This window comes from Musa acuminata, chromosome BXJ3-6 (genome assembly GCF_036884655.1).
Source record: "Musa acuminata AAA Group cultivar baxijiao chromosome BXJ3-6, Cavendish_Baxijiao_AAA, whole genome shotgun sequence".
Lineage (NCBI taxonomy): Eukaryota > Viridiplantae > Streptophyta > Magnoliopsida > Zingiberales > Musaceae > Musa > Musa acuminata.
Genome location: NC_088354.1, coordinates 6,991,376 through 7,015,287, shown reverse-complemented (window position 1 = coordinate 7,015,287; position 23,912 = coordinate 6,991,376). Strand labels below are relative to the sequence as shown.

The 23,912-nt window shown below is 47.1% G+C and overlaps 4 protein-coding genes across 4 annotated transcripts; 3 read left to right on the top strand and 1 right to left on the bottom strand.

The window, feature by feature from the left end:
* Nucleotides 1-1,758: 1,758 nt before the first annotated feature.
* On the top strand, nt 1,759-3,857 carry LOC135640090 (peroxidase 4-like). The gene is made up of 4 exons (XM_065154221.1): nt 1,759-2,130; nt 2,343-2,534; nt 2,647-2,812; nt 3,167-3,857. The coding sequence occupies exons 1-4, from the start codon at nt 1,930-1,932 to the stop codon at nt 3,556-3,558; spliced, it is 951 nt and encodes a 316-aa protein (XP_065010293.1). The 5' UTR covers nt 1,759-1,929; the 3' UTR covers nt 3,559-3,857.
* A 3,088-nt stretch (nt 3,858-6,945) lies between these two features.
* Nucleotides 6,946-9,278, top strand: LOC135639476 (adenine/guanine permease AZG1-like). The gene has a single exon (XM_065153240.1). It carries the CDS (start codon nt 7,220-7,222, stop codon nt 8,945-8,947), a length of 1,728 nt encoding a protein of 575 aa, XP_065009312.1. The 5' UTR covers nt 6,946-7,219; the 3' UTR covers nt 8,948-9,278.
* Nucleotides 9,279-12,652: 3,374 nt separating this feature from the next.
* Nucleotides 12,653-15,965, bottom strand: LOC135640865 (CBL-interacting protein kinase 18-like). Its single transcript, XM_065155644.1, has 2 exons — nt 15,859-15,965; nt 12,653-14,457 (listed from the first exon to the last, which is right to left on the bottom strand). The coding sequence occupies exon 2, from the start codon at nt 14,127-14,129 to the stop codon at nt 12,789-12,791; it is 1,341 nt and encodes a 446-aa protein (XP_065011716.1). The 5' UTR covers nt 14,130-14,457; nt 15,859-15,965; the 3' UTR covers nt 12,653-12,788.
* Nucleotides 15,966-20,337: 4,372 nt separating this feature from the next.
* LOC103987315 (trans-cinnamate 4-monooxygenase) lies at nt 20,338-23,233 on the top strand. The gene is made up of 3 exons (XM_009405580.3): nt 20,338-21,178; nt 21,271-21,401; nt 22,427-23,233. Exons 1-3 carry the CDS (start codon nt 20,394-20,396, stop codon nt 23,020-23,022), a joined length of 1,512 nt encoding a protein of 503 aa, XP_009403855.2. The 5' UTR covers nt 20,338-20,393; the 3' UTR covers nt 23,023-23,233.
* Nucleotides 23,234-23,912: the final 679 nt, after the last annotated feature.

Sequence of the window (23,912 nt, the reverse complement as noted above, 5' to 3'; positions counted from 1 at the left end):
TCTACGATGATTGTGCCAATGTGGGAAAGCCCGCTACACAGGCTTGAACGAGAGCCAGCCCAGACTGTTGAGTATTTCCCCCTCCCGTCGGATGGCTTGGGGCCGAGGGCGGCGGAGGCCCATCGCAAGCAACACCCCAAAGGCGTGGTGTGAATCCAACTGCTAAAACACAGAGACACACACACCTCAATACTAATTCAATTTCAACGAGATCCTTTCCTACCTGGAAGGGCAAAATAATAATCATGATAGTAATAATGACGGCCACCAATTTCACGCTGGAAACCGCGAACATAGGAGAGGAAAGAAGCCAATAACAACCACGACAAAGTCGTGAACCAAAAATAATAATAATAATAATAATAATAAAAGATAAAAGAAAATGCAAAGCCCGTCACTAAAAGTTTCAGTAGAAGGTGGCAGTCGCCGACAACTTGGACTTGGGGGTTGCAGGCTTGAGAAGGAAGTAACACAAAGGACGCATAGGCTTTAACTAATCATATCCAAGTCTACGGAGACTTGAATGTGAACTGAATGAATCGCCTTCGAAACAGTCTTCAACCACCAAAAGCAGCTCGATTCTTCGTGCTAAATCTTTTCTTCCTCTTGGTTGGGCAGCCGAATCTGTGCCTCGATACGATAGGGAGTAGCAGAAGATTTTTGACTGTCCAGTCTTGTCTAAGCACGTAGCAAATGTCGTCGGGTGGGACTGTGGAGATCATTACATGCACCGCTTTGACGCATTCTAATAATACCTAACGTTGTCATCGACGACGTTAAAACTGATGTTCTATCGTTTTTCCCAAACCAATTATTGGCTCAAGGTGTTACATAAACTGACGGTGAGAGTCCATAAAACATGGCGACTGCAGCTTTTGACACGCACGACAGTGATCGACGTTCTGCACTCACTCTTTTCAGTCGAAATAACACTCGTTTTCTTCGACTTGTTTGCTCATGCTATCAAGTGCCGTGATTGTTGCCTCTCTAGCCCTAAAAAGTCCACTTGTTTTGTTGCAGCAGGTTTGGAGGAAGGATCTATCAGCATTGATAAAGATGTTAACTCCTCAACTAAACAAGTTGGACTGTGGATCGATCGTGGTCGTGGTTGGAGGAAGAAGAAAGGATGCATGTCGTCAGATCCGACTATAAACTGGAACAAAAATCAGATCCCCAGGATATAAACCTAAAGTTGATGAATGCGATGCACGATGGAGGGCTGATTTCAAGTTCAGGTAGATTTGAGCATTTCGTGGTGCGTCTGTGCGTGTGTCTCGATCGCGACTCGGGTCATGACCTATAACAACGCTAGCTCAATTATTTTTCTTAAATAATAATAAGGTACAAAGAAATCAATTTAATGATTGGCCACCGATGACTTTTATGAAAACGCTGACCTTCTTATTACTAAGAAAAATAAAACTACTTGTCATCGGCAACCTCATGAAAGAGTCGAGTCACGGAGACAGACCATTCTAAGGTCAGAGACTTCATGTAGTTTCTTCTCCATCAAGTATCACTTTATCATCTCTCTCGATGATGAAACCCCCATTATGGAGAGAAAATTGATGGAGAACCACGGTGGGTGGGTGCATGCATGCTGTGGTTCTTCTTCCTGGAAGAAGCAGAAGCAGAAGCAGTCGCTGTACGTCTGTCACGATGCTTTACCTCCAATGTCAAACCCGGCCGCGCTTCCTTCGCATCTAATCAAGCGTATGTGTCGCACTTTCGTCAAACTTGCCCAAATGAATCTCTGCCAATCAGGGGTGAATAGTAATGGATATTGCAGCCCACCAACAGGTCGTAAGAAATTTGCTTTACAGCTAGCTAGCTAGCTTCATGCTTCTTCCTATGGATATATATACCACCCAATATCTGGCTCGCTCTTCCCAACCCAAACGCGGATAGAGTTACACTACCAGGAGAGGTATGGCCGCGACCTATGTCTCCGTTGTGCTGCTACTTTCAGTTTTGGGGAGCGCATCTGCGCAGCTCTCCACCGGCTTCTACTCCTCGTCGTGCCCCAATCTGTTGTCGACGGTGAAGCCAGTGGTCCACTCCGCCATCTACAGCGAGCAGCGGATGGGCGCCTCGCTGCTTCGCCTTTTCTTCCATGATTGCTTTGTCAACGTACGTACGCAGGCATGCTCTGTAGCTAATCATTCAGCTGCTCTGCTATGTCGCAAGCTGATGCAGAGGTTTTAGAACCATGTTCTCATTTTTTGACCGGCCACACGCTGTGCGTAGTCCATCTACGAAGGAGCGTGGACTTACCCTCTTGCAGTGCTGACCTCTTGTTTTCATGCTCTGATAAAATGCATCGACCATGATTCTGTTTACAGGGGTGTGATGCGTCGTTGCTCTTGGATGACACATCAAACTTCACGGGGGAAAAGACCGCAACTCCCAATCAGAATTCAGTGAGGGGATTCGACGTGATCGATAAGATAAAAACGGCGGTGGAGAAGGCATGCCCAGGAGTGGTCTCCTGCGCCGACATCCTCGCTATCACTGCAAGAGATGCGGTGGTCATCGTAAGTACCACTCGCAACGCTCCTCCTTTCCACTTTCTTTTTTGGCACCTCGATCTATTCTTGTCGTAGACTAAGAATCGGATGGTAAATGTCTGTTTGACGGTGAATGCAGCTAGGTGGGCCTAATTGGGCTGTGAAGCTGGGAAGAAGGGACGCGAAGACTGCAAGCCTCTCCGGGGCTAACAATAACATCCCACCCCCATCCTCCAGCCTTAGCAATCTCATCTCCAAGTTCTCAGCGCAGGGTCTTTCCAGACAGGACATGGTTGCACTTGCAGGTTTGACTCCCCTCTTTAACTCCGGTACCGATTCCTCTCTGCTTTCATCATTACCACCGTGCCAAACATATCGTATGACAATATTTAGTGGTATTGTGAATCAGCCTTTCTCTCTGGCAATGCATTCCTTTCTAAAACAATTTCGACTTCCATAAATTGTCATACGATACGTTCCAGAAATTCCTGACCGATTGATTCTATTGGTGATGGGAAACACTACTGTCGATCGGTAAAAGATATTTTTAAGTGGCAAATGAGTTCAAGAACTCAAAAACCTCTTAGAATCAGACGGCATTAGTTAGATGGGCTGCTACTTTGTCCCGATACAAGTACTCTATCTTCTCCTTGTAACAGGAGCGCATACCATCGGCCAAGCCAGATGCATCTCCTTCAGATCCCGTATCTACAACGACACCAACATCGATAGCTCCCTTGCCACAACCAGGCAGTCCAACTGTCCCAGCACCTCCGGCTCAGGCGACGGCAACTTGGCACCGCTGGACCTCCAAACTCCGACCACCTTCGACAATGACTACTTCAAGAACCTGGTCAACCTCAAGGGCCTCCTTCACTCGGATCAACAGCTGTTCAGCAACGGATCCACTGACTCCCTGGTGAAGACTTACAGCGCCAGCCCGAGCAAGTTCGCGTCGGATTTTGCCGCAGCTATGATCAAGATGGGGGACATCAGCCCTCTCACGGGCTCCCAGGGGGAGATCAGGAACAACTGCAGGATGGTCAATTAAGGTTATACATGAACCGAGTAAAGAAAAGGATATAATATTTTGCATTAATCAGTACTAATAATATGGTAGATAGCCCCGGTCGTCAGTACTACTGTCCATCGTCGTTGAACTTTTATGGTTTTCCGTGGAGCAGTTCGAAGTTTTTTATGTAACATCATATGAAGTCGAGTCTCGTTGGTGTTCTGTACCGTGCACTGTCCCTTTCCTCGACCTACCAAAGAGATATATGTGCTCTGCTCCAGCCTCTGGATCTGCCTTCTCTGTTGGAAATTAGCTCGTTCAGTGGATTACTTTTCTTACGATCTTATGTTGGGAAGTGTTTCACCTTTTCATCCTTTGCCAAGTGCTAACAACAGTTTCAATCAGGGGTGATTGAAACTGTTGATTCTCTAAAGCACAACTTTTGGGTTTCGTTAGACATGCAACGATCACCTTTTGAGAAGGCTCAATTAAAATCCCCGAGGCTTGGCAGCGACTGCTCCTTTACGATCGAAGATAAGTTGCTGATGCAGATGACAAAAGCAGGAGAAGGCTTCGCAGTAACTACTCCGACAGGCCCAAACATGTGTCGAATCCATTGGTTGATCCTCTAGCGAACCCAAGAGAAGATTTTGCTTTGTTACAGTTGCATTGACATAGAACTTGGCAAGAATCACTCGTTGAAAAGCAAACTTGTGAGGCATCTATCTCCCGAGCTAAAAAAGATTACCTGACTGTTCTATACTAGGGGATACGTCAATGGATCTCATCAATCGGAGCGAGCCTCTTTTCCTGTGTCACCACTTACACCACGTGTCGAGTATGAAATATTGGCGAAGAAGATGGGTTTGTGGTGTCGCATGAATTATGCTAATGCAAATACTTTTAGAACAAATATTTGAGACACCGATCTGTAACTGTTACCGTATACGTCTTTTCTTTTATGCGTACGTTTGAGAATTACAACCGGAGAGTTTGTCCCACGAAGTTACAATTTGGACAGCAGTAACTTTGCCGACCACCTGACGACCCATACCAACCGTGGGCTCCCTATGAGCGCTACCGAGTAGCATCCTTGAGCCCACACGTGGCTCCCTGTCGCGCCATGAAGCAGAAGAACGATGTCGGAGAAGCATCACCGGCGATCGAAGCCTTTGGGGAGGAGGTGGAGATAGACGACTCCGATGGCGATATCAACGTCATGGAAGACGAAGATGGCCTCTGTAACTTCCTCAGTATGAGCTTAGGCAGTACGGCACGGATGAGAGTGGGCTTGGTGGACCTCTTGGGTTCTCTGTTCCCGGGGCTGGAGAAAAAAGAGGGTGGTGGGCTGAGGGGAGGGAGGGTGCCGTCGGAGATGATGTTCTTGGGTGTTCCAGGCTCAGACTCCCACAGGAAAGGCACAGCTCCAGCGGCCACTCCATAGTAGACTCTAAGGGAAGGATTGGCCGAAGAGTTTTCTCTGGAGAGCAGCCTCGAGTGGAACTTATCATCCTGCTTGATAAGGAGGTCGTCGTCGGAGAGTTCTGAGCAACGGGATAGCATCCTAATTTAGGTGTGATGAGAAGATAGAGAGAAAGAAACGAGCAAAGAAGGAAATAGCACCTCACCTCCGGTGAAGGAATGCCGGAGCCTTCCGAGTGATACATATATCAGAATAGGCTATGAAAGAAAGCTGCCGCATGCAGTATAGATAAACAATTTGGGTTATGCTTCCTCGACAATTCTTTTTATATATAAAGAAAAAGGCAATTTGGTTGTTGACTTGGGGAATGGTGTGATGGTTCACCTCTTGATTAGTATTTGACCCCCTCCCCCCCTACACACACACACAAACAATATGGTGATAAGATCAAGTGCTTGGTGTTTGATGATGGAAGTGGGGACGATCGATCGAGGAGCTGTTCCTTGTTAGTTCAGCGAGATAGATGGTGGGCCCCATCAACTGAATCGATGCATATGTTTCTCTCGGGCTGCGGTGAGTAGTAGGACAAGCAGGGATGATGATGATCGTAGATAAGTAGACTGCCTGCGACAGCGAGGGTGACGGCAGGGATTAGGTTGGGAGTAGTTTAAGGATTAGGTTGATGTTAGATAGATCGTAATTAAGGGTGAAAAGTTGAGGTCGATGGAGAAGGGGTGTCGAATCAAGTTGTTGATGGTGATGAAGCATAAGGAAACGGCTTGCACGAACCGGCAGTGTCATACGTAACGTTGCACATAAATAAATCGCAAGTTGCATGAACCGGCCGCCGGGGAAGACTCGTAGAATAATCATACTATACTCTCTCTCTCTCTCTCTCTCTCTCTCTCTCTTATATACATTCTTTTACTAAGAAGGAGAAATATTGGTGTCCTGGAGATCATCATATGCACCGAACGTCCATCATTTGTGTTCTTATTCTATTAGTATACTCGTTCGTACGTGTTGAATAAAAAAAAAACCCATCTTGCAGCCTTCTTCTTATATCATATGAATACGAATATTTCTTTACTATCGTAAAACTGAAATTCAATATCTTGATTCATACATCTTTAAAAGTTATATTTAAATTTTTATACTTAATACTTACGAAACTAAAATATTTAGTTTCGTTTCTTTCGTCGATTCTTCGGATGAAAATATCATACATATTTAGTAATAAATCAAAGTGAAATATAGTCAGTATGTACTCGGTGATAAATCTCGTGATATTTTTATTAATAGAATCAACGATGTGGGGAGAAACATAATTAAATATTTTATTTTCGTAAGTATAACGATCTCAACATAATTTTTAAAAATATAAAGATCAAAATACTAAGGGTAATAAATTACAGAAAAGACTATCTTTCTCCTCTCACCCTCTCTTCCCGTTATTAGAACAAGCAAAGCTGAATATACCATTTGGGTTAAGTACAGTGACCATCGAAAAGCAATGAAGCACCAGTGGGGTCGAGGAGAGTACTGTACTCTCTTCTTCCTCGATGAAAGTAACAAAAGAATCTAACGTGACTTTTTCTTTTTTTTACCGTAAAGCAATTAATAACTGCAAAAGGTTTAATATATCACCAACAATGATGTATAGCGGTCTTACACCGAGATTAGTGATTTAGAATAGCATCGTGGATGCATGTTATCCGCATTCATCTTAAACTTCTCTCTCTCTCTCTCTCTCTCTCTCTCTCTCTCTTTAATCCTTTACATTTAAATTCAATTGTTTCCATATTAAGGGTTTGGCCCTACACAGAGTTTAATAGGAAGAACACTCCATTCGATGCCTCCCCTTTTATACTTTTTGATCTTTTTGCATGCTCTTTTAGACGTGGAGGAATAAGCGGCGAAAGACTTTTGATTATAAAGTGAGGACTAGTAAGTAAATAGAACTGTGGCGAAACTACAGTTTCAGAATTTGTAGCTGTGTGATTACTATGCATGATACTGGGGATTTGCTATCATCCCTTGTATCCATCATCCAAGTAGCCCTACGTACAATGGAAAAAGGTGTTATAGAATCCTGAGTGACATTCTTCATATATATATATATATATATATATATATATATAACCCTTCCTATTCTTTTGTGATTCTTACAAAAACCCACCGCCTGCCTCAGGTCTTTACTTTCTTTGTTAAGCATAAGTGCCCGCTCTTCTCGTATCTTCCCCTCTCTCTCTCTCTCTCTCTCTCTCTCTCTTCCGAATGGATTCGACGGCAGACATGGGGACGTCGAGCGGATCCCGACTCAGGCGCCTCAACGAGGCAGTGTCCAAGTCGTGGGTCGGACGGTGGTTCAAGCTGGCGGAGCGCTGTACAACCTTCACCACCGAGCTGCGTGCCGGCACTGCCACCTTCCTCACCATGGCATACATCCTCGCAGTGAACGCCTCCATCCTCGCCGACTCCGGCGCCACCTGCTCAATCGACGACTGTCTCCGCCCCTCCCCTTCCTGCCTCCTCCCGCCTGTGGATGCCGGCTACGCCGCCTGCGTCGACCGCGCCCGCCGCGACCTCATTGTCGCCACCGCCGCCTCCTCCATCGTCGGCTCCTTCATCATGGGCGCCTTGGCCAACCTACCCCTGGCGTTGGCCCCCGGTATGGGCACCAACGCCTACTTCGCCTACACCGTCGTCGGCTTCAACGGCTCCGGCAACCTCCCCTACCGCACCGCTCTCGCCGCCGTCTTTTTAGAGGGCCTCCTCTTCCTGCTTATATCTGCTCTCGGCTTCCGCGCTCGCCTCGCCAAGCTCGTGCCCCGTCCCGTCCGCATCTCCTCCTCTGCTGGTATCGGCCTATTCCTCGCCTTCATTGGCCTCCAGAGCAACCAAGGAGTGGGCCTCGTCGGCTACAGCTCCTCCACCCTCGTCACCCTCGCCGCCTGCCCCCGCGAGGCCCGCACCTACCTCGCCCCCGTCGAGGCCTTCGACAACGGCACCGTGGCCCTCATCCCAGGAGGCACCGTCTCCGGCGACGTTCTCTGTCTGCACGGGCGCATGGAGTCCCCTACCTTCTGGCTTGGCGTCGTCGGCTTCCTCATCATAGCCTTCTGTCTCATCAAGAACGTCAAGGGCGCCATGATCTACGGCATCGTCTTCGTCACCGCAGTCTCCTGGTTTCGCCACACCTCGGTCACCGCCTTCCCGGACACCCTGGAGGGGAACGAGGCTTACCGCTATTTCAAGAAGGTGGTGGACGTACACCGAATCGAGTCCACGGCGGGGGCGCTCAGCTTCAGCGGCATCGGCACGGGCCGCTTCTGGGAGGCGCTCCTCACCTTCCTCTACGTGGACGTGCTCGACACCACGGGTACGCTCTACTCCATGGCGCGCTTCGCGGGCTACGTGGACGACAACGGGGACTTCGAGGGGCAGTACTTCGCCTTTATGTCGGACGCGGTCGCCATCGTGGTGGGCTCACTGCTGGGCACGTCGCCGGTGACGGCCTTCATCGAGTCATCGACGGGGATCAAGGAGGGGGGCCGGACCGGGATGACAGCGCTCACGGTGGCGGCCTACTTCCTGTTGGCCTTCTTCTTCACACCGCTGCTGGCTTCGATACCGGCGTGGGCGGTCGGGCCGCCGCTGGTGCTGGTCGGGGTGCTCATGATGAAGGCGGTGGTGGAAATCAAGTGGGAGGACATGACGGAGGCTATCCCAGCCTTCATGACCATGATCCTCATGCCCCTAACCTACTCCATCGCCTACGGACTCATCGGTGGCATCGGCACCTACATCGTCCTCCGCGCCTGGGACTGGTCCGTCACCGCATGGACTTGCGACGGCAGTGTCACCAAGAGCCTACCGCTCGTCAGCGATAGCGGCGGCAGCGACGGAGCCGTTGTTGCAGCAGCAGCAGCAGCAGCAGCGGGCAATGGCGGCGGGGACGGCCTTGGCGATACGAAGGAGAATGAGAATGATCAAGCGGTATGACACGCTTGAAGGATTATTATCATCGAGGAATCATCGTTAACTCAAAGGGAAAGAGGAAAAGGACAGGTTACCAGTCGTAAATAGGGTAATTAATCTGGGATCTCCTTTTTCGTCTCTCTCTCTCGCTCTCTTCTTCGTGTTGCTTTTATTGCTTTGTAGCGGTGGGAGCTAACTGGAGGCCGAGGGGGAAGTGCTGGTGGATGGGTGGCCTTTGTACTTTGCACTAGCTTTGTACTCTTATTTTGGTCTCTAGTGTTGGGGAAAGGCATGGGTGGTGGCGCTCGCTTTTGCAGCGGACAAATAAATACACAGCAAGCACGCATGGGAAGTAGCTACGCCTATCGCCATTGACTGTGCCCGCACGGCGATCCCATCGCATTATGTTCTCATAATAGTGAAAAGAATCACAATAGTTATTCTCCTGCCAATGGACAAAAGCAACGATTGCTGCTAATTTTCATCGAGGCCAAATAATTAGATTTCCCATCTTCCATTTGGAAGCCTTCCATTCTCCTCATACCATGTATCCTCGGAAGCATATGGGAAGGAAGGAGGGGACTGTGTCGCCAAACACCACAAGCCGTATGCTTTTACGCAAAGGAATCTTGTTGGAGGCGCCTGTTTCACAAAGAGGCAGTCTCAAAGCGTTGAAATGAGTGGCAAGAATATTCTACGGTGGAATCATTCCGTCGAGAGGGAGGGGCATATCTTTTTTCCTTCTTTTTCGTATCCAGTTGGATCAGTGTCGGACTCTCCGTCGGATACTCTGTGGTTAAGGTCGAGATCATCGGTTGCAGAAGTTGGACGTAGTTTGGTTGTCCGTAGCAGCTGGAAACAAAGAAAAAGAGGAGAAGCCTCCAAAACAGTATGAGAAGTCCACAAGCAATGCAATGGATTGAGCCGAGTCTGTTTCGACATGTTGTACACGCAAAAGCAAGGAGGAGGAGGAACAAATTAAAGATCCCATGATTCAACGATGCTAACACACCATCGGGACCCTTGCAACGAGGAATCACACACACACGTTCTGATGTCTGTGGGACAGTGAGCATGAGAGGGAGGATCACTTCTTCGTGTTGTCATTCGATGCCCCCTTAGATCGCCATTTCTGGAACATGTGATGGGCCACACGGTAGTAATTTAACGAGGGGAAATCGGAGTCCGATATGGTTTGGTATGGATTTAGAGATCTAATTCTTCTTCTATGTCTCGTTTGACCGACGGGCATTAAAATTTAAGAGATGAATTGCTTGCCGGATGTGCACGAATTACAACCACCCACTTACGAGGCCAAGTTGATGTAATGTCTCAAATGGACCATACGGGCGGGAGAGAGGCTTCCTCTTTGTGTGTGTGTGTGTGTCACATGGGGCAGTCACTTTCAATGGCCTATTGAAGACCGTGAGCAGCATCCCATCTTTGCTTTCCTCCAAAAGAGGTCAAAGCTCCGTTGTTTGGGGTCTCGGTTCCATGGACAAGTAAGTACATGAATGAATGCGATGAGGGTACGCCTAGACCCACAGGGTGGGGGGTGGTGGCCTGTCATTGGTTTGCGTCGCGTATGGTCCATGCTCATCGTAATAACGTAATCGCTGCGGTCGATCTCATTAAATCGCCTCGGGTCAATCCAAATAGCTTCCGCCACAATTTGGCCTGCACATGTACGTGATCGACCACCCCCCATCTTGACCTAGCGAAACAGCAAGGACTCTATTCTATGTGGGTGTGAGAAGCATTTCACCGGAAGAAAGAAGAACGCTCGATGTGTGTGGGTGGTCGAACGTGACGATCCATCCGATGGAGACTTCATTCTACCTGCAGACCTTTTCCAACAAGCCATGATTCGACACATATATGTGGGAAGGAACACTCGGCTGTGTGTCTGAAAGCGTTGGAATGGAACAACACCTTTGACTAGGCTCTGTAGGTGGTGGTGTCTTACCGTTAAGTGCCCGACACAGGAAAAGTTTTTAGAGGTTAGAGTAGTCGCGAGATGACAAGAGGAGGGAGGGTTCATCGAGAAAGTGTTTGTTTGGATGGTTTCTCTCTCTAGCATCGACGTGTGCAATGTCATCGTGATAGATAGGTAAGCTAGGGATTAGGTTTCGGACCACATCCTATGGTTAGACAACCTTGCCGATTTTTCTGGTAGCAGTAGCGGTAGTGGTAGGATGACGATGGAATAGTGCGGTGGACCACCACGAACACGTCTCATGACTCTGTTCTTGAAGCACATGGAAGGATGATGACCAGCCACCGCCACCGCCATGTTCAATGCACCCTCTTCTTCTAATCTGAATGTCCGGCAATTAAGATGATGGACCCGATAGTGGTTGCAAGGGAAAGAGGGCAAGGCACCACCTCCCTCCATCCAAGAACATGATGCTTACTTACCCTCAGAACAGTAAATGGGGATGCATGGCGAAAAAGTTGAGGAAGCAAAGCTATCGTCAACGCCGAGTGGTGTCCTATCAAGTAAATTAGGTAGCTAGCTAGCTAGGATAGTAGTAGCAAAACCTAACCTTTTTTCATTAATAAACAAACTGGTGAATTCATTAGTATCTTTTGATGGATTCCATGAATCGATTCGAACAGCAATGGTGCTGGCGTGTTTCTACACAAGACTATGACTGAAAACGACCCAATATACTCTCTTACGTTCCGCCTCCACCGCCGCCGCCGCAAACTTACCCATCCAATAATCCACGCCGGGAGGAGGTTTGAGGCTCCGCACAACAAGGCAACTAGGAATTCCTATTCCTGGCTGCCTCAGCTTCTTCTTCCCACTGCTAATTAATGTGCTTCGCTTCGTGGTGGACGGGCAAGAGAAATATACGAGTCAAATATCTCTGTGAGTTTAAAGTTTCAAAAAAAAAAAAATAATAATAATAATAATAATAATAATAATCGGTGATGGTTAAGTTGGACCAAATCTATTTGTTTAAACCCCCCCCCCCCCCACCCCCGCTCCTCTAAAAGCAAATACTGGAGCAGCTTACAAAGGTCACTCATTAAGTTATTCTGCAAGGTGCTTTGCATTACCTTTTACGAGTCAAAAGAAGCACCGACGAACCGATGAGTGTTTTGATTCTGCATATAATATAATACAACCTTTTTCTGTCGCTCCTCGAATGGCGTGTTCCGGGCGGCATAATGATTGCTTCCAATTGTGAGGAGTCCTTCCATCACATCAGCTAATGCTTGACGCAAATAATTCATTGTGGTGGAACATTCTCCCCTTCCTTCACAGGGTCTAGAAAGATGAAAGGAAGGCTACGCTACCGATTACTCAGTCCAAAACGAGAGGGCCATGCCCATCAAATCTTCCACCACTTCTCAAGAGATTCAAACCCTGTAAACCAAACACCAACTGAATGAATGCCTACCGTATGTATCTCCTCCTCATTTTCTTCCTAACATTTAGCTCCTCACAGGAGCATACCAACATTTTGGCAGCAGAAATGACGTTTAAGCTTGTTCTGAATAGCTAACCTATAACCAAAACGACTAAAATCGACTACAGAAAACAATCTAATCACTAATTTTTGCATCCTTCTCATCATCACACTTCAAATATGCCCTTATCTGAGAGACAACCTTCCATGAATGACTTCTCACTGAATTTTTCCTAGACATAGCATCCCAGTCACACATCTATTCTAAGGTCCACCGTACAAGACATAATTTATCGATGAAGCATGCATTACCGACATGTTGACAACATAGAGCTATATGACAGCACAACAAGAAACCGAGACAGAGATAGCAAACAAAACCAAACGCCAATCTGCGAACCACTTAACCAAAAAGCATCAGAACAAACTTAACTTTGTTAGCAAGGTCACAGATTCTGTTGCTGCTGGTCGCATTGCCATGTCCAAACAATATGTTTAAGGGCCGGTCTTATGTCCTGCGTCCACATCTCCTCGTATTCCAAGGCATCCCCTTGGGTCTTCTTGATCTCCACGATATGAAATTTTGGAGCAATCTCAAAAATCTCAGCATCAATGCCCAAAACCCCCCTTCGTCCAACCTTTGATCCTTCCATTCTTAGTACCCCGTAATCCTTTTTCTTCACTTTTAGCTTCAGGCGCTTGGCTATTTCCTCCAGTTTTGAGATTATTGAAGAAGCTGGCTGGTCAGACGCGAATCTTACCTCTCTCCTGTGATCGGTCTCCTCAAATAAACCTGAAAGATCAAATCCTGCCGAATGAGAGATGATGTCAAAAGCATTTAAATTAGCAAGCTTTCCCATCTCCTCTTTTGCCTCAACACCGTTGCTACCGCAGGAATCAAACACTTCATCAACATCATCAGAAGGATCAATTTCCTGTGTTGCCTTCTTATCGTTCAATAATTTTCCATCAAGTCCCTTTCTGAACCAAGAATTTTCCATAATTTTTGCAATCACCATTCTAGTATTTGGATTTGGGTCTAGAATTCGCACAAGCAGTCTTCTAACATCCAATGGGAACAAACCCATGCATTTGAAGTCGGCTTTTACAATTTTCCTATACATCTCCATCAGATTTGAATCAAGGAAAGGGAGATAACCAGCCATGAGAACAAACAAAATCACCCCGCAAGACCAGATATCAGCTTTTGCACCGTCATATCCTTTTCTACTGATCACCTCAGGAGCAACATATGCTGGAGTACCACATGCTGTGTGGAGCAAACCATCCTGCCTTTTGGACTCAGCAAGAGCACTCAAGCCAAAATCTGAAACCTTCAAATTTCCATTTTCATCAATAAGAAGGTTTTCAAGTTTCAAATCACGGTGATAGACGCCTTTGCTGTGGCAGAAATCCACGACACTGATCAGCTGCTGAAAATATTTCCGTGCAACATTTTCTTTGAGCCTACCTTTGGCAATCTTGTTAAATAGCTCACCACCTTTTACATATTCCAGGATAAAGTATATCTTAGATTTTGTGGCCATCACCTCATAAAGCTGCACAACATTTGGGTGACTCACCAATCTCATCACAGCAATCTCTCGCTTTATCTGATCGGTAAGACCTATCTTCATGACCTTCTCTTTGTCGATCACTTTTACAGCCACGCCCTGGGAAGTTTTCAAATTCCTAGCGTAGTAAACTTTAGCAAAAGTTCCTTTGCCTAGGAATCTCCCGAACTCATACTTCTGCATCAACACACTTCCTTTACTTTCCATTTCCATCTCTAATATAGCAAGGACACTGGGGAAAAAATTGTCTTAAACCCCCCTGCTAGAGTGTAATATACTATTACGGAATTCAATATCCAGCAAAGCTGAGCTCAACCATCTTCCACAAGGTCATAAGACATCAAAGCCACTGGAACAATTATAGATCCACTATGTGACTGTGTATCTAGCATGGATTGGAAATGAATGTGTACTGTAGCATCCGCAAAGACGAACAATGGTAGCTTATCCAGAGCAACACCATGGTAATTAACCTTAGAAAAGGTTCTTGTGTGCAAGCACATCTTTCAGCATTCCGTGATAATTGTCTTCCTAATTTTTGCTGGCGACAATGAAAGAAACATAGTGATGTCAGCAAATCACAGTTTAATTGCATATTTACAGGATGACTGGCAGGTCCCACAAATAGGATTGAAAAGGTTAACTTAAGTTGGTCCAGTTGAGTCATCAAGCTTTGCTCAGTTACGGTGCTGTGACTGCTTAAATAACTTAAATAGTTTTGCATGTATGTTTCGAATATTAGTGATCTTATATAACCATAAGTTTCTTATTCCTTGATTATTCAAAGTGCTGAATCGAACAGAAATTAGTCAGAAGGGTAATGATTGTAAAAAATTATTTCCCCTTCTATCTTCCATGACCTCTACTTTACCACGTATTGATCAATATTTTTCACCGCTCTCGATCTCTATGGTATACCCTTAGGGTTTTAATTCATTGATTATTCGCAGCATTAAATCGAACAGGAATTAGCAAGAAGGGTGGTGATTGTAAATAATTGTTTCCTGTTTTATCTTCCATAAACTCTGCTTTCCCACTTATTCATCAATACATCCTACTGCCCTCAATTTCCGTAACCAATTGTGTTATAGAAGGAATCATAATATGATTAATAGTAAGCCGCTGTTTGCAGATTTTTCATCCTGTTCGTAATCACATTCGAGGCAATTATGTAAACTAACAAAAACATTATAAACTTCGTAATCACATTAACCAATTATGTAAACTAACAAAAGCATTATAAACTTCTTAATCACATTCGAGGCAAATGATTTTGAAAGACTTGCCAAAGATTTGCATAAAACGTGGAAGGATTGATGAATTCGTACTTTAGACAAGCCAGTCTAAAAAGCAGCATACATACAGAATAAGCAATGGTTTATGCTAATGATAATAGAATTCAGGCTAAGGATTACATAACAAATGCAAGATTTTAAAAACCATCAACTGTATAACTTATAAAGTAAGAATGATGTGAAAAAAGCTGTAAGATGGTAAATCCACCAAACAGATCATTCCAATGCTAGTCCGGAGCATCAGATTCAAGAATGTTTAGAATCCGAAGTAATACTACAATCAGACAGTTTCTGGAGATACGAAGTGGTAATTAAAACTGAGATTATATGGGCAGTTTAAAAGCAAACACCAATCTCAAAACACAAAAACAGTTAAAACCCCAACACAAATGTCTACACAAAAGAACCCTACATCAAGCCAAGAAACCCTCGACGACGATATGATATAATCAAGAAACGAGATCGACCGCATATTAGAATCTAACGAAACGGAATAAATCCTTCTTTCACGTCATACCCACCGGAACCAGATTTTTCAAAGAGAACACACACCATCGAAATCGGATCTCTCGTGGAGATAAAACCCGAGAAAAACCAATCGCCAAAATGAAATAAATACACTGACAGGAAACGAGCAGCGAGAATACCTTACGAACCGACGGCGAGCGTGGTGGCGATGCCCAGGATGAATCGCCAAGAGCAATAACAAGAAACGAGAGAGAGGAGTTGAGAAACCCCAACCCCTCGCCGTCCTTTTAATTTCGGCTCTCCCTCCCAAAATAGAGAGTATGCCGCTCTGTCCGAAGTAGATTACCAAAAATACCCCTCGGCCGGCCTCCTCTTGTGTAGGTGTAGCGCATCATTTCGATTGGCCCCCATTCGTCGTTACCTTCCCGTCCTTGCAATTTTATGATTGAATAGTTACTAAACTTAGTCGACTCACCCAAATTAGCATCAAATTATGGAATTAAACAATACGTTAGAATCATTTCAGATCAATTAAAAGACGAGTCTTTGTTGTCTTATTTTAGTTTATGCTAATAAATCACATCGATTAAGCAAATTATGGCACCGATAAGATCTTTTCTCAAGACAGTATACAAATGCCAATTTAATTTCAAGTTTATTAATGAAATATGGATTCTTTGTATGCCAAGAATGGTACGTTGGCAATTGTGATACGAGTACGTATGAGGCAGCATGACAACCGGTAGCCTTTGCTTCGAAAGTGGTGGTGGTTGCGTGTGCCCCAATCTGCAGCATTGGTGCACTGATTTCGCTGGCTGACCTTCTTTACGTCTTTGATGTTTCTCCAATAGCATTCATTATTCAGTAGGAGTTTTGAGCTTCTTCTCCGTTTACAACACGAGTCATAAGCATACACACAGAACACGAAAAGCTTCTTCTCTTTCTTTCTCGTTCTTCGATTTATACGACTCATAAAGCTTTCTTTCTTGTTCTTCGATTCCTAGAACTCATATGTCTACACAAAAGAGCCTTTGCCCTGAGCTGGGCGTGTAATAAAGTTTATTGCTTCTGCTTTCATTTGTATTTGGTATTCGACGTACGCTTAGTTATCAACCTTTCTGCCCCCGTCGAGTTTGATCTACGAAGACGGTATGTCCAGATAGTCGAGGCTGATGAAAGGAGCTCCTTCAACCAAGAAAGAACATTTTGACAGATACCACGGATTAAACTCCTCCTGAGAAGATGATTATTCGACCATTGTGATTGTGACGAATGTTAAGATCGAAACCCGTGCTAGTGGCTCTTTTCATACGGAGGCCATTCCTGGGTTCCACAAAAGATGGCAACCGCCTCCATGTTTGGTGGGCACCGTCATCGTCCTGCTTCGCCTGCGCGTAGAATTATTAGTCAGCGGCATGATGCCATTCCCACACAAATGTTGCAGCTGAAGCCGCGGAATGAGATGCATCAGCCACTCGGAAGTGGAGGCGGAGTTCGGACCCAGCCACTGTTGGTGTGGAACGTGTCGAAGAGGCAAACACGTAGCGAGACACGCCGAGGAAGGTCGGTCGGTCGGTCGGTCGGCTTCCTTTCCCGCGGTGTTCCAACTACAAAGTGGGAGGGGGTCGTTGGTGTTCGGGTTGACCCTCCCGATCAACTCCCAATTTAATTTGCCCGTCCATCTTATCTTAAATTACTTATTATTATCATTGAATAACTTGCAGAAATTTTAGAACGACGAAATGAAGAACGCTACGAGTTGACTCGTTGGGGTGTGGCATTTACCGTGTGATGAATGATATATGCATCGAACCTAACAAAGTTTACTTGCGTTCCGGAGATCCATCTCCGCGGCCGCAAGTACAACGGGATGACCCAACTGTTGGATACGGCACCGACTAGCATCGCGTTTAGGTAGGTGTTCTTTAGATATCATCCATGAGCTTTATGGTGGAGTGGTGTACAGGTGTAGCCTCCCACTTGTAACTCGAAGCAATTCGTTGTGGACATTCCGATCGGGCTCTTGGCATGCACTGCTGCTGCTTGCACTCCTCGTCGTATTAAAAGCCATCCAACATCACCTCCTCCTCCTCCTCCACCATTCATCGGCTTTCCCGGGTCTCCTCATCTCTCTGTCTCTGCTGCTGCTTCCACCTTTGCCCAAAGCATCTAGTGGTGATAAAGTTCTCTCTCTCTCTCTCTCTCTCTCTCTCTCTCTCTCTCTCTCTCTCTCTCTCTCTCTCTCCGCTGCTGCTGCCGCTTCCACCTTTGCCCAAAGCATCTAGTGGTCACAAAGTTTGCTCTTTCTTGTTCTCCAATATGGCCGTCAGTACGACAAAATCTATCAGAGTTCTGTCTCTCCTACTCCTCCTCCTGCTCTTGCTCGGGTGTCACCAATGCGGTGCAACGCGGGGTCTCAACGTTGGGTTACCAAAAGAAAGCTCCGCCCTCGATCATTCGAGCAGGAGGTCGACGAATAAGAAACTCGACGTGGCGCAGCTGGCCTTCTCCATGCTTCCTAGAGGACCCGTGCCGCCGTCCGGCCCCATCGGAGGTATCAACGGAGGAAACAACTGACTCGGCGGAAGGACAAGGGTTATAGTATGAATCGATTTGCTTCCCGAAAAACACAAACGTGCAGTTCCATTACGTTCTTTTATTTATTTTCATTTTCTGTAAATATTGGTGTAAGAGAGAATATGTGTGGTGATGTGATTTTGCTATATATGGATCGGATAATATATAGGAATAGATTGTGATACGTTATTCACAAGCTTTGTTTGAAAAGAATCATATATTATTTTTCTTCTTTGGAAAGAGCGGTGGCGGCACGGCAACAGCGTCGAATGTTGATATCTGAGGAACTAGGAAGGCAAACAAAAGAGACGGAGAGGGAGATCGGGGCAGCGTAGGAGAAGAGCATGTCTGTCGATCTCCTCCTACCACCGACCAAGTCGGCCCCACACGTGTTTGGCAAGTGACAAGGGAGGTGGTCCAATATGCCCAATGCTGACTTTTCAGTGGATCTTAGTTTTATGATCCTTTCAGATGACAGTGGCGGAGCATAGGATGTTAAAAGGAGAAAAGAAGAAAAAAAACATTAAGAATGCATAAAAGCACAAAAGCAGCAACGTAATAAGATTTGACATGATAACGAGGTAAAAATTTTGACCTTCATGATGGATTACCACGAGAACAGGAAAGGAGATCCGATCATGCTTTTCGATGTGCTTAATGTCATCACACCCGCACGAAGGATGAGATGCTATAAAAAGAAGTCGCCCTTTCCTCGGGGAAAAAAAATTTATCTAAAAAATTCATTAGTATTGGCCGATGATGTTCGATCACCGTCGCATCCATCCATCACTTATAACACCACGCTCCTCGTTTCTTCTCGATCGTCGTCTCCTTCCCCTCCGAGGAGGAAAGAAGAAAAAAATGAAAGACTAAAGAGGAGATGACGATGGACTGAGTATGGGCGAACGAGAATAGGATAAATTTTCCGGGGTTTGATTTTTCCGGAAGCCTCCCTTATCCTCTAGAATGCATTGGCGTCGCCAAATTCACGATGACGCTATGGCAGGCCCATTGTGCGCGTCCGGGAGGGAGATAATAGCAGATCGTCGGAGGTTGGCACATCGTGGCCGGCCTGGACACTACAGCAGGCCCGTATGCTCCCGCCGGAAAGTTATAGAAGAGGCTGTTCCTACTTGTCTCCCATCGATCGACAGCCTCACCACCGCACCATCGTCGGTAGATCCCTTCTGCCACGACAAACGTAGTATAAGTTGCCACCGAGTGGCCGAAGCGTCGTTTGTTGGGTCAGAAGCATGCCAAGTTGAGTTTGACCGACACATTCCCGTCGGGAATCCACCATTTCGTTCTTTTTATTTCTGGGGATGCTGAATGGTCGAGGAGAAGCATTCCACGCTTCTGGCGGCCGATCTCTTACCGTCAATTGATGTGGAGCGCATCATTGTATCGATCATGGAAATGGACGTGCGGATGTCAGGATTTGACAAAATGGGAGGTTTGAGAAGGACATCCAAATCCAAGGATGGGGGGAAAGATGTGCTGACATGGGATGGCATCTTGGACGGAATCAACTCTGGCGTTTCCCTCCACCAACCACGTAGCCGTCAATTTGGGCTTCCACCAACCCACTAAATCATGGGGCAGAAGCAAGTAAGATCCGCAAGCAATCGGATTCAACCAAACTGCAAAGGACGTTCCCGTCGACCATCTTCGATGAGCACACACAATTTTCATTTATTTCTTTAGGACATATCGTCCACGGATGCAAGACAACAGGCTTCGTTTCGTCTCCCCCAAATATATCTATGTATTAAAGAAGACAAGTGTCATAATCTGGAGAACACAAGTCAAAGGCCATAAACACTAATATTTGTCCATTGAATTATATATATATATATAATATTGGTATTATGAAGTCGAGTTTGGTGCAGCGCAACGGCAGGTGCGTAAGAGGGTCAAATAAAGCAATCACCTTCTCGGAAGCAACGTTGCCACACCGCACGCGCTCTGCAACCCCCACCTACTCCCATTACCTTCCGCTCTTTCACGCCGTCAGAAGTAACGGATTCCGTCGAAACCTACCACCAGTCCAACCGCCTCTATATATGTATGTCCCTCTCATCTTTAACTCTCACAGCTCCACTGCCACCGACGTCTATCTCTCACCATCGTCCTCGATATGGATCTGCTCCTGCTGGAGAAGGCCCTGTTGGGCCTCTTCGCGGCGGTGACGCTGGCCATCGTCGTCTCCAAGATCCGCGGCAAGCACTTCAAGCTGCCGCCCGGCCCCTTCCCCGTGCCGGTGTTCGGAAACTGGTTGCAGGTGGGGGACGACCTCAACCACCGCAATCTCACCGCCCTGGCCAAGCGTTTCGGCGACATCCTCCTCCTCCGCATGGGCGTGCGAAACCTGGTGGTGGTCTCCTCGCCGGAGCTCGCCCGGGAGGTGCTCCACGCGCAGGGAGTCGAGTTCGGCTCTCGCACCCGAAACGTCGTGTTCGACATCTTCACCGGAAAGGGGCAGGACATGGTGTTCACCGTGTACGGCGACCACTGGCGCAAGATGCGGCGGATCATGACCGTGCCCTTCTTCACCAACAAGGTGGTACAGCAGAACCGGCAGGGGTGGGAGGAGGAGGCGCAACAGGTGGTGGAGGACGTCAAGCGGGACACCCAGGCGGCCACCCAGGGGATCGTTCTACGCCGCCGGCTGCAGCTGATGATGTACAACAACATGTACCGGATCATGTTCGACTACCGGTTCCAGGGCATGGACGACCCCCTCTTCAACAAGCTCAAGGCCGCCAACGGCGAGCGCAGTCGCCTCGCCCAGAGCTTCGAGTACAACTACGGCGACTTCATCCCCATCCTGAGGCCCTTCCTCAGGGGCTACCTCAGAAAGTGTCAGGATCTCAAAGACAGCCGCCTCAAGCTCTTCAACGACCACTTCGTCGCGGAGAAGAGGTGAGGACTGACACACCCGAGCCGTATTTGCGCTCCAGAATTATTTCTCGCGTGCGTCCAGGGGCTAATTCAGAGAACTATGCATGGATCAGGAAGAAGATGGAGGAACTGGGATCCAAGATGGAGCTCAAGTGCGCCATCGATCACATCTTGGACGCGGAGAGGAGGGGAGAGATCAACTACGACAACGTTCTGTACATCGTCGAGAACATCAACGTCGCAGGTACGAGCGCTCCTGTTTTCTCCACCATTTTATTCTTCACGCATAAAAGCTCGAAGCGGTGAGTAAAGCGTCGGATCACATGATTCATTGTTCCTTCGAACGAAGCTGCGTGTCGGTCTATTCTTGCACTCTGCAAGGCAGCTTATGCATCAAAGTCATGGGCTGGCATGGGGCCATGCACGCTGTCAAAGATGACAGCTTGTGAGAAGATTTCTTCTCCAACATTGACAAAGGAGGAACAAACGACAATCCCCAAAACAAACGTCACAGGGACAAAGGAATCTGTCTATTTCTATGCTACTGTCTGCGTTGATCAAGGGGATTACGTACGTCGCACGTAAAGATGTACATTGCATGCTTGAGAGCAAAGCAAAGTGAGAAGTGAGAATCGAGTAACTTAGCTTTGGCACACGCTTAGATATAATATTCCAAAGTTATTCACTTGAGCCTGTGAAATTTCTCCGCTATCCTTTTGAAGATGTTAACTCGTTTTATTAGTGATTTAGTTTCCACTGCCAGCTCTATAATTCATAGTAGGATTGATCCTCCCCAGTTAGGTTGGTCAGACTGCTGGTGGCCTGACCTATCATCACGACGGAGTCAAACGAGATCGACTCGACGGCTTTTGGTCACCGGAAATAATAATTCACCATCACGTTTTCCTTGAAAAGCCTTATCCCGTGTGTCGGCTCACAAGAGGTTCTTTCGAGGCAGTCGGTTTAACTAAGGTTAACATGATGTCGTCGGTGCATCCATCATATCTCCAACCACAAGATTATCGTGGACTGAACTTTCGTGGAAGAAAGCAAGACTTGAGAGGACCTTAGCATGCATCCACCACATGTGCACGATAACGATGAGATGCGATGGGAGTGAAATTTTTGTTAGGACGTATGGTAGTAATGGCTCTCATGGAATCAGATTAATTCCTATAGATAAATCTAAAATCTTTTGTATACATCATTGTTTTCGGCTTTGAGATGAGGACTTGGATTTTGATCGTCTGTTAACGTGGATGCGTTCAGCCATCGAGACGACGTTGTGGTCCATCGAGTGGGGGGTGGCGGAGCTGGTGAACCACCCTGGGATCCAGCGCAAACTCCGGCAGGAGCTGGACGCCGTGCTCGCCCCGGGCGTGCCGATCACGGAGCCGGACATCCCGAAGCTGCCCTACCTGCAGGCGGTGATCAAGGAGACCCTCCGGCTGCGCATGGCCATCCCCCTCCTCGTCCCCCACATGAACCTCCACGACGCCAAGCTCGGCGGCTACGACATCCCCGCCGAGAGCAAGATCCTGGTCAACGCCTGGTGGCTCGCCAACAATCCCGCCAACTGGAAGAACCCGGAGGAGTTCCGGCCGGAGCGGTTCCTGGAGGAGGAAGCCAAGGTGGAGGCCAACGGCAACGACTTCCGGTACCTGCCCTTCGGCGTGGGCCGCCGGAGCTGCCCCGGCATCATCCTCGCGCTCCCCATCCTCTGCATCACCCTCGGTCGCCTGGTGCAGAACTTCGAGCTTCTGCCGCCGCCGGGGACCGACCAGGTGGACACCACCGAGAAGGGCGGCCAGTTCAGCCTCCACATACTGAAGCACTCCACCATCGTCTGCAAGCCCAGAGCGTGATCCCAACGTTCCTGGCAGGGCGTGCGGGGCCTCCGGGAGTTGGTAGACGGATGGGTTTTCTTCTTTGGTTTTGTTGATTCGGTCATGGTGTGGTGGGTGTGTGGGTGAAGTGATCTTCGAATTAGGGTGACGAGATAAGCGACGACGAGGACAGTTAAAGCATGTTCATACTTGTGATAATATTAATGGCTATCGAGAAGTATTATCACTACATGGAGGAAAAATCCACATGATTAAGAACGCCGTGTGTGTTCCTCCTTTCTTCTTTACCTTCAGCCCGCAGAAGCAATGGGTTGATATCTGTCGGTGAGCTACATGCATCGACTCGGAAATGTCTCCAGGAGCAGCAGGAGGAACATCCACCGACGTCCCACCGCCTAAACAGCACACTTGTCTGCCCGATGGCTTTCGATTGGATTGGCGGAGTGTAACTTTCGGTCGTCCTTGGGTGATGGTGTTGCAATGTACTCTTTCGCCAACTTGATTAGGTGAGATCCATATATGCGGACATAAATCACGGGTGAAGGATGTGAAGCACTTCACACGAAGAAGAAGAAGAGAAGACTTGCAGGTGAGCCAAACCCATCGCACACGAGTCATCCCACCCAACGTACACCGACACATATTGCGGAGTAGTCTTCCGCAGGATGCGTACCTTTGCGTGTGCTTCGGGGCATATGCATGTCAGCAAGCTAATAAACTGTCTCTTTACCGGTTCCATAGAGGAGAAGCACCATTCAATAATGCGCAATCGCGTAAAGATTTCTGTTGGTAATTGTTATGATTTTATGGGAATACATCGCCTTGGATCTCTTAGATCTTGAATTGCATAGAGCTTCTGTTTTCCCGTCACGTAACAAAGATATTTATAAGAAACAAGGCGGTGGGCT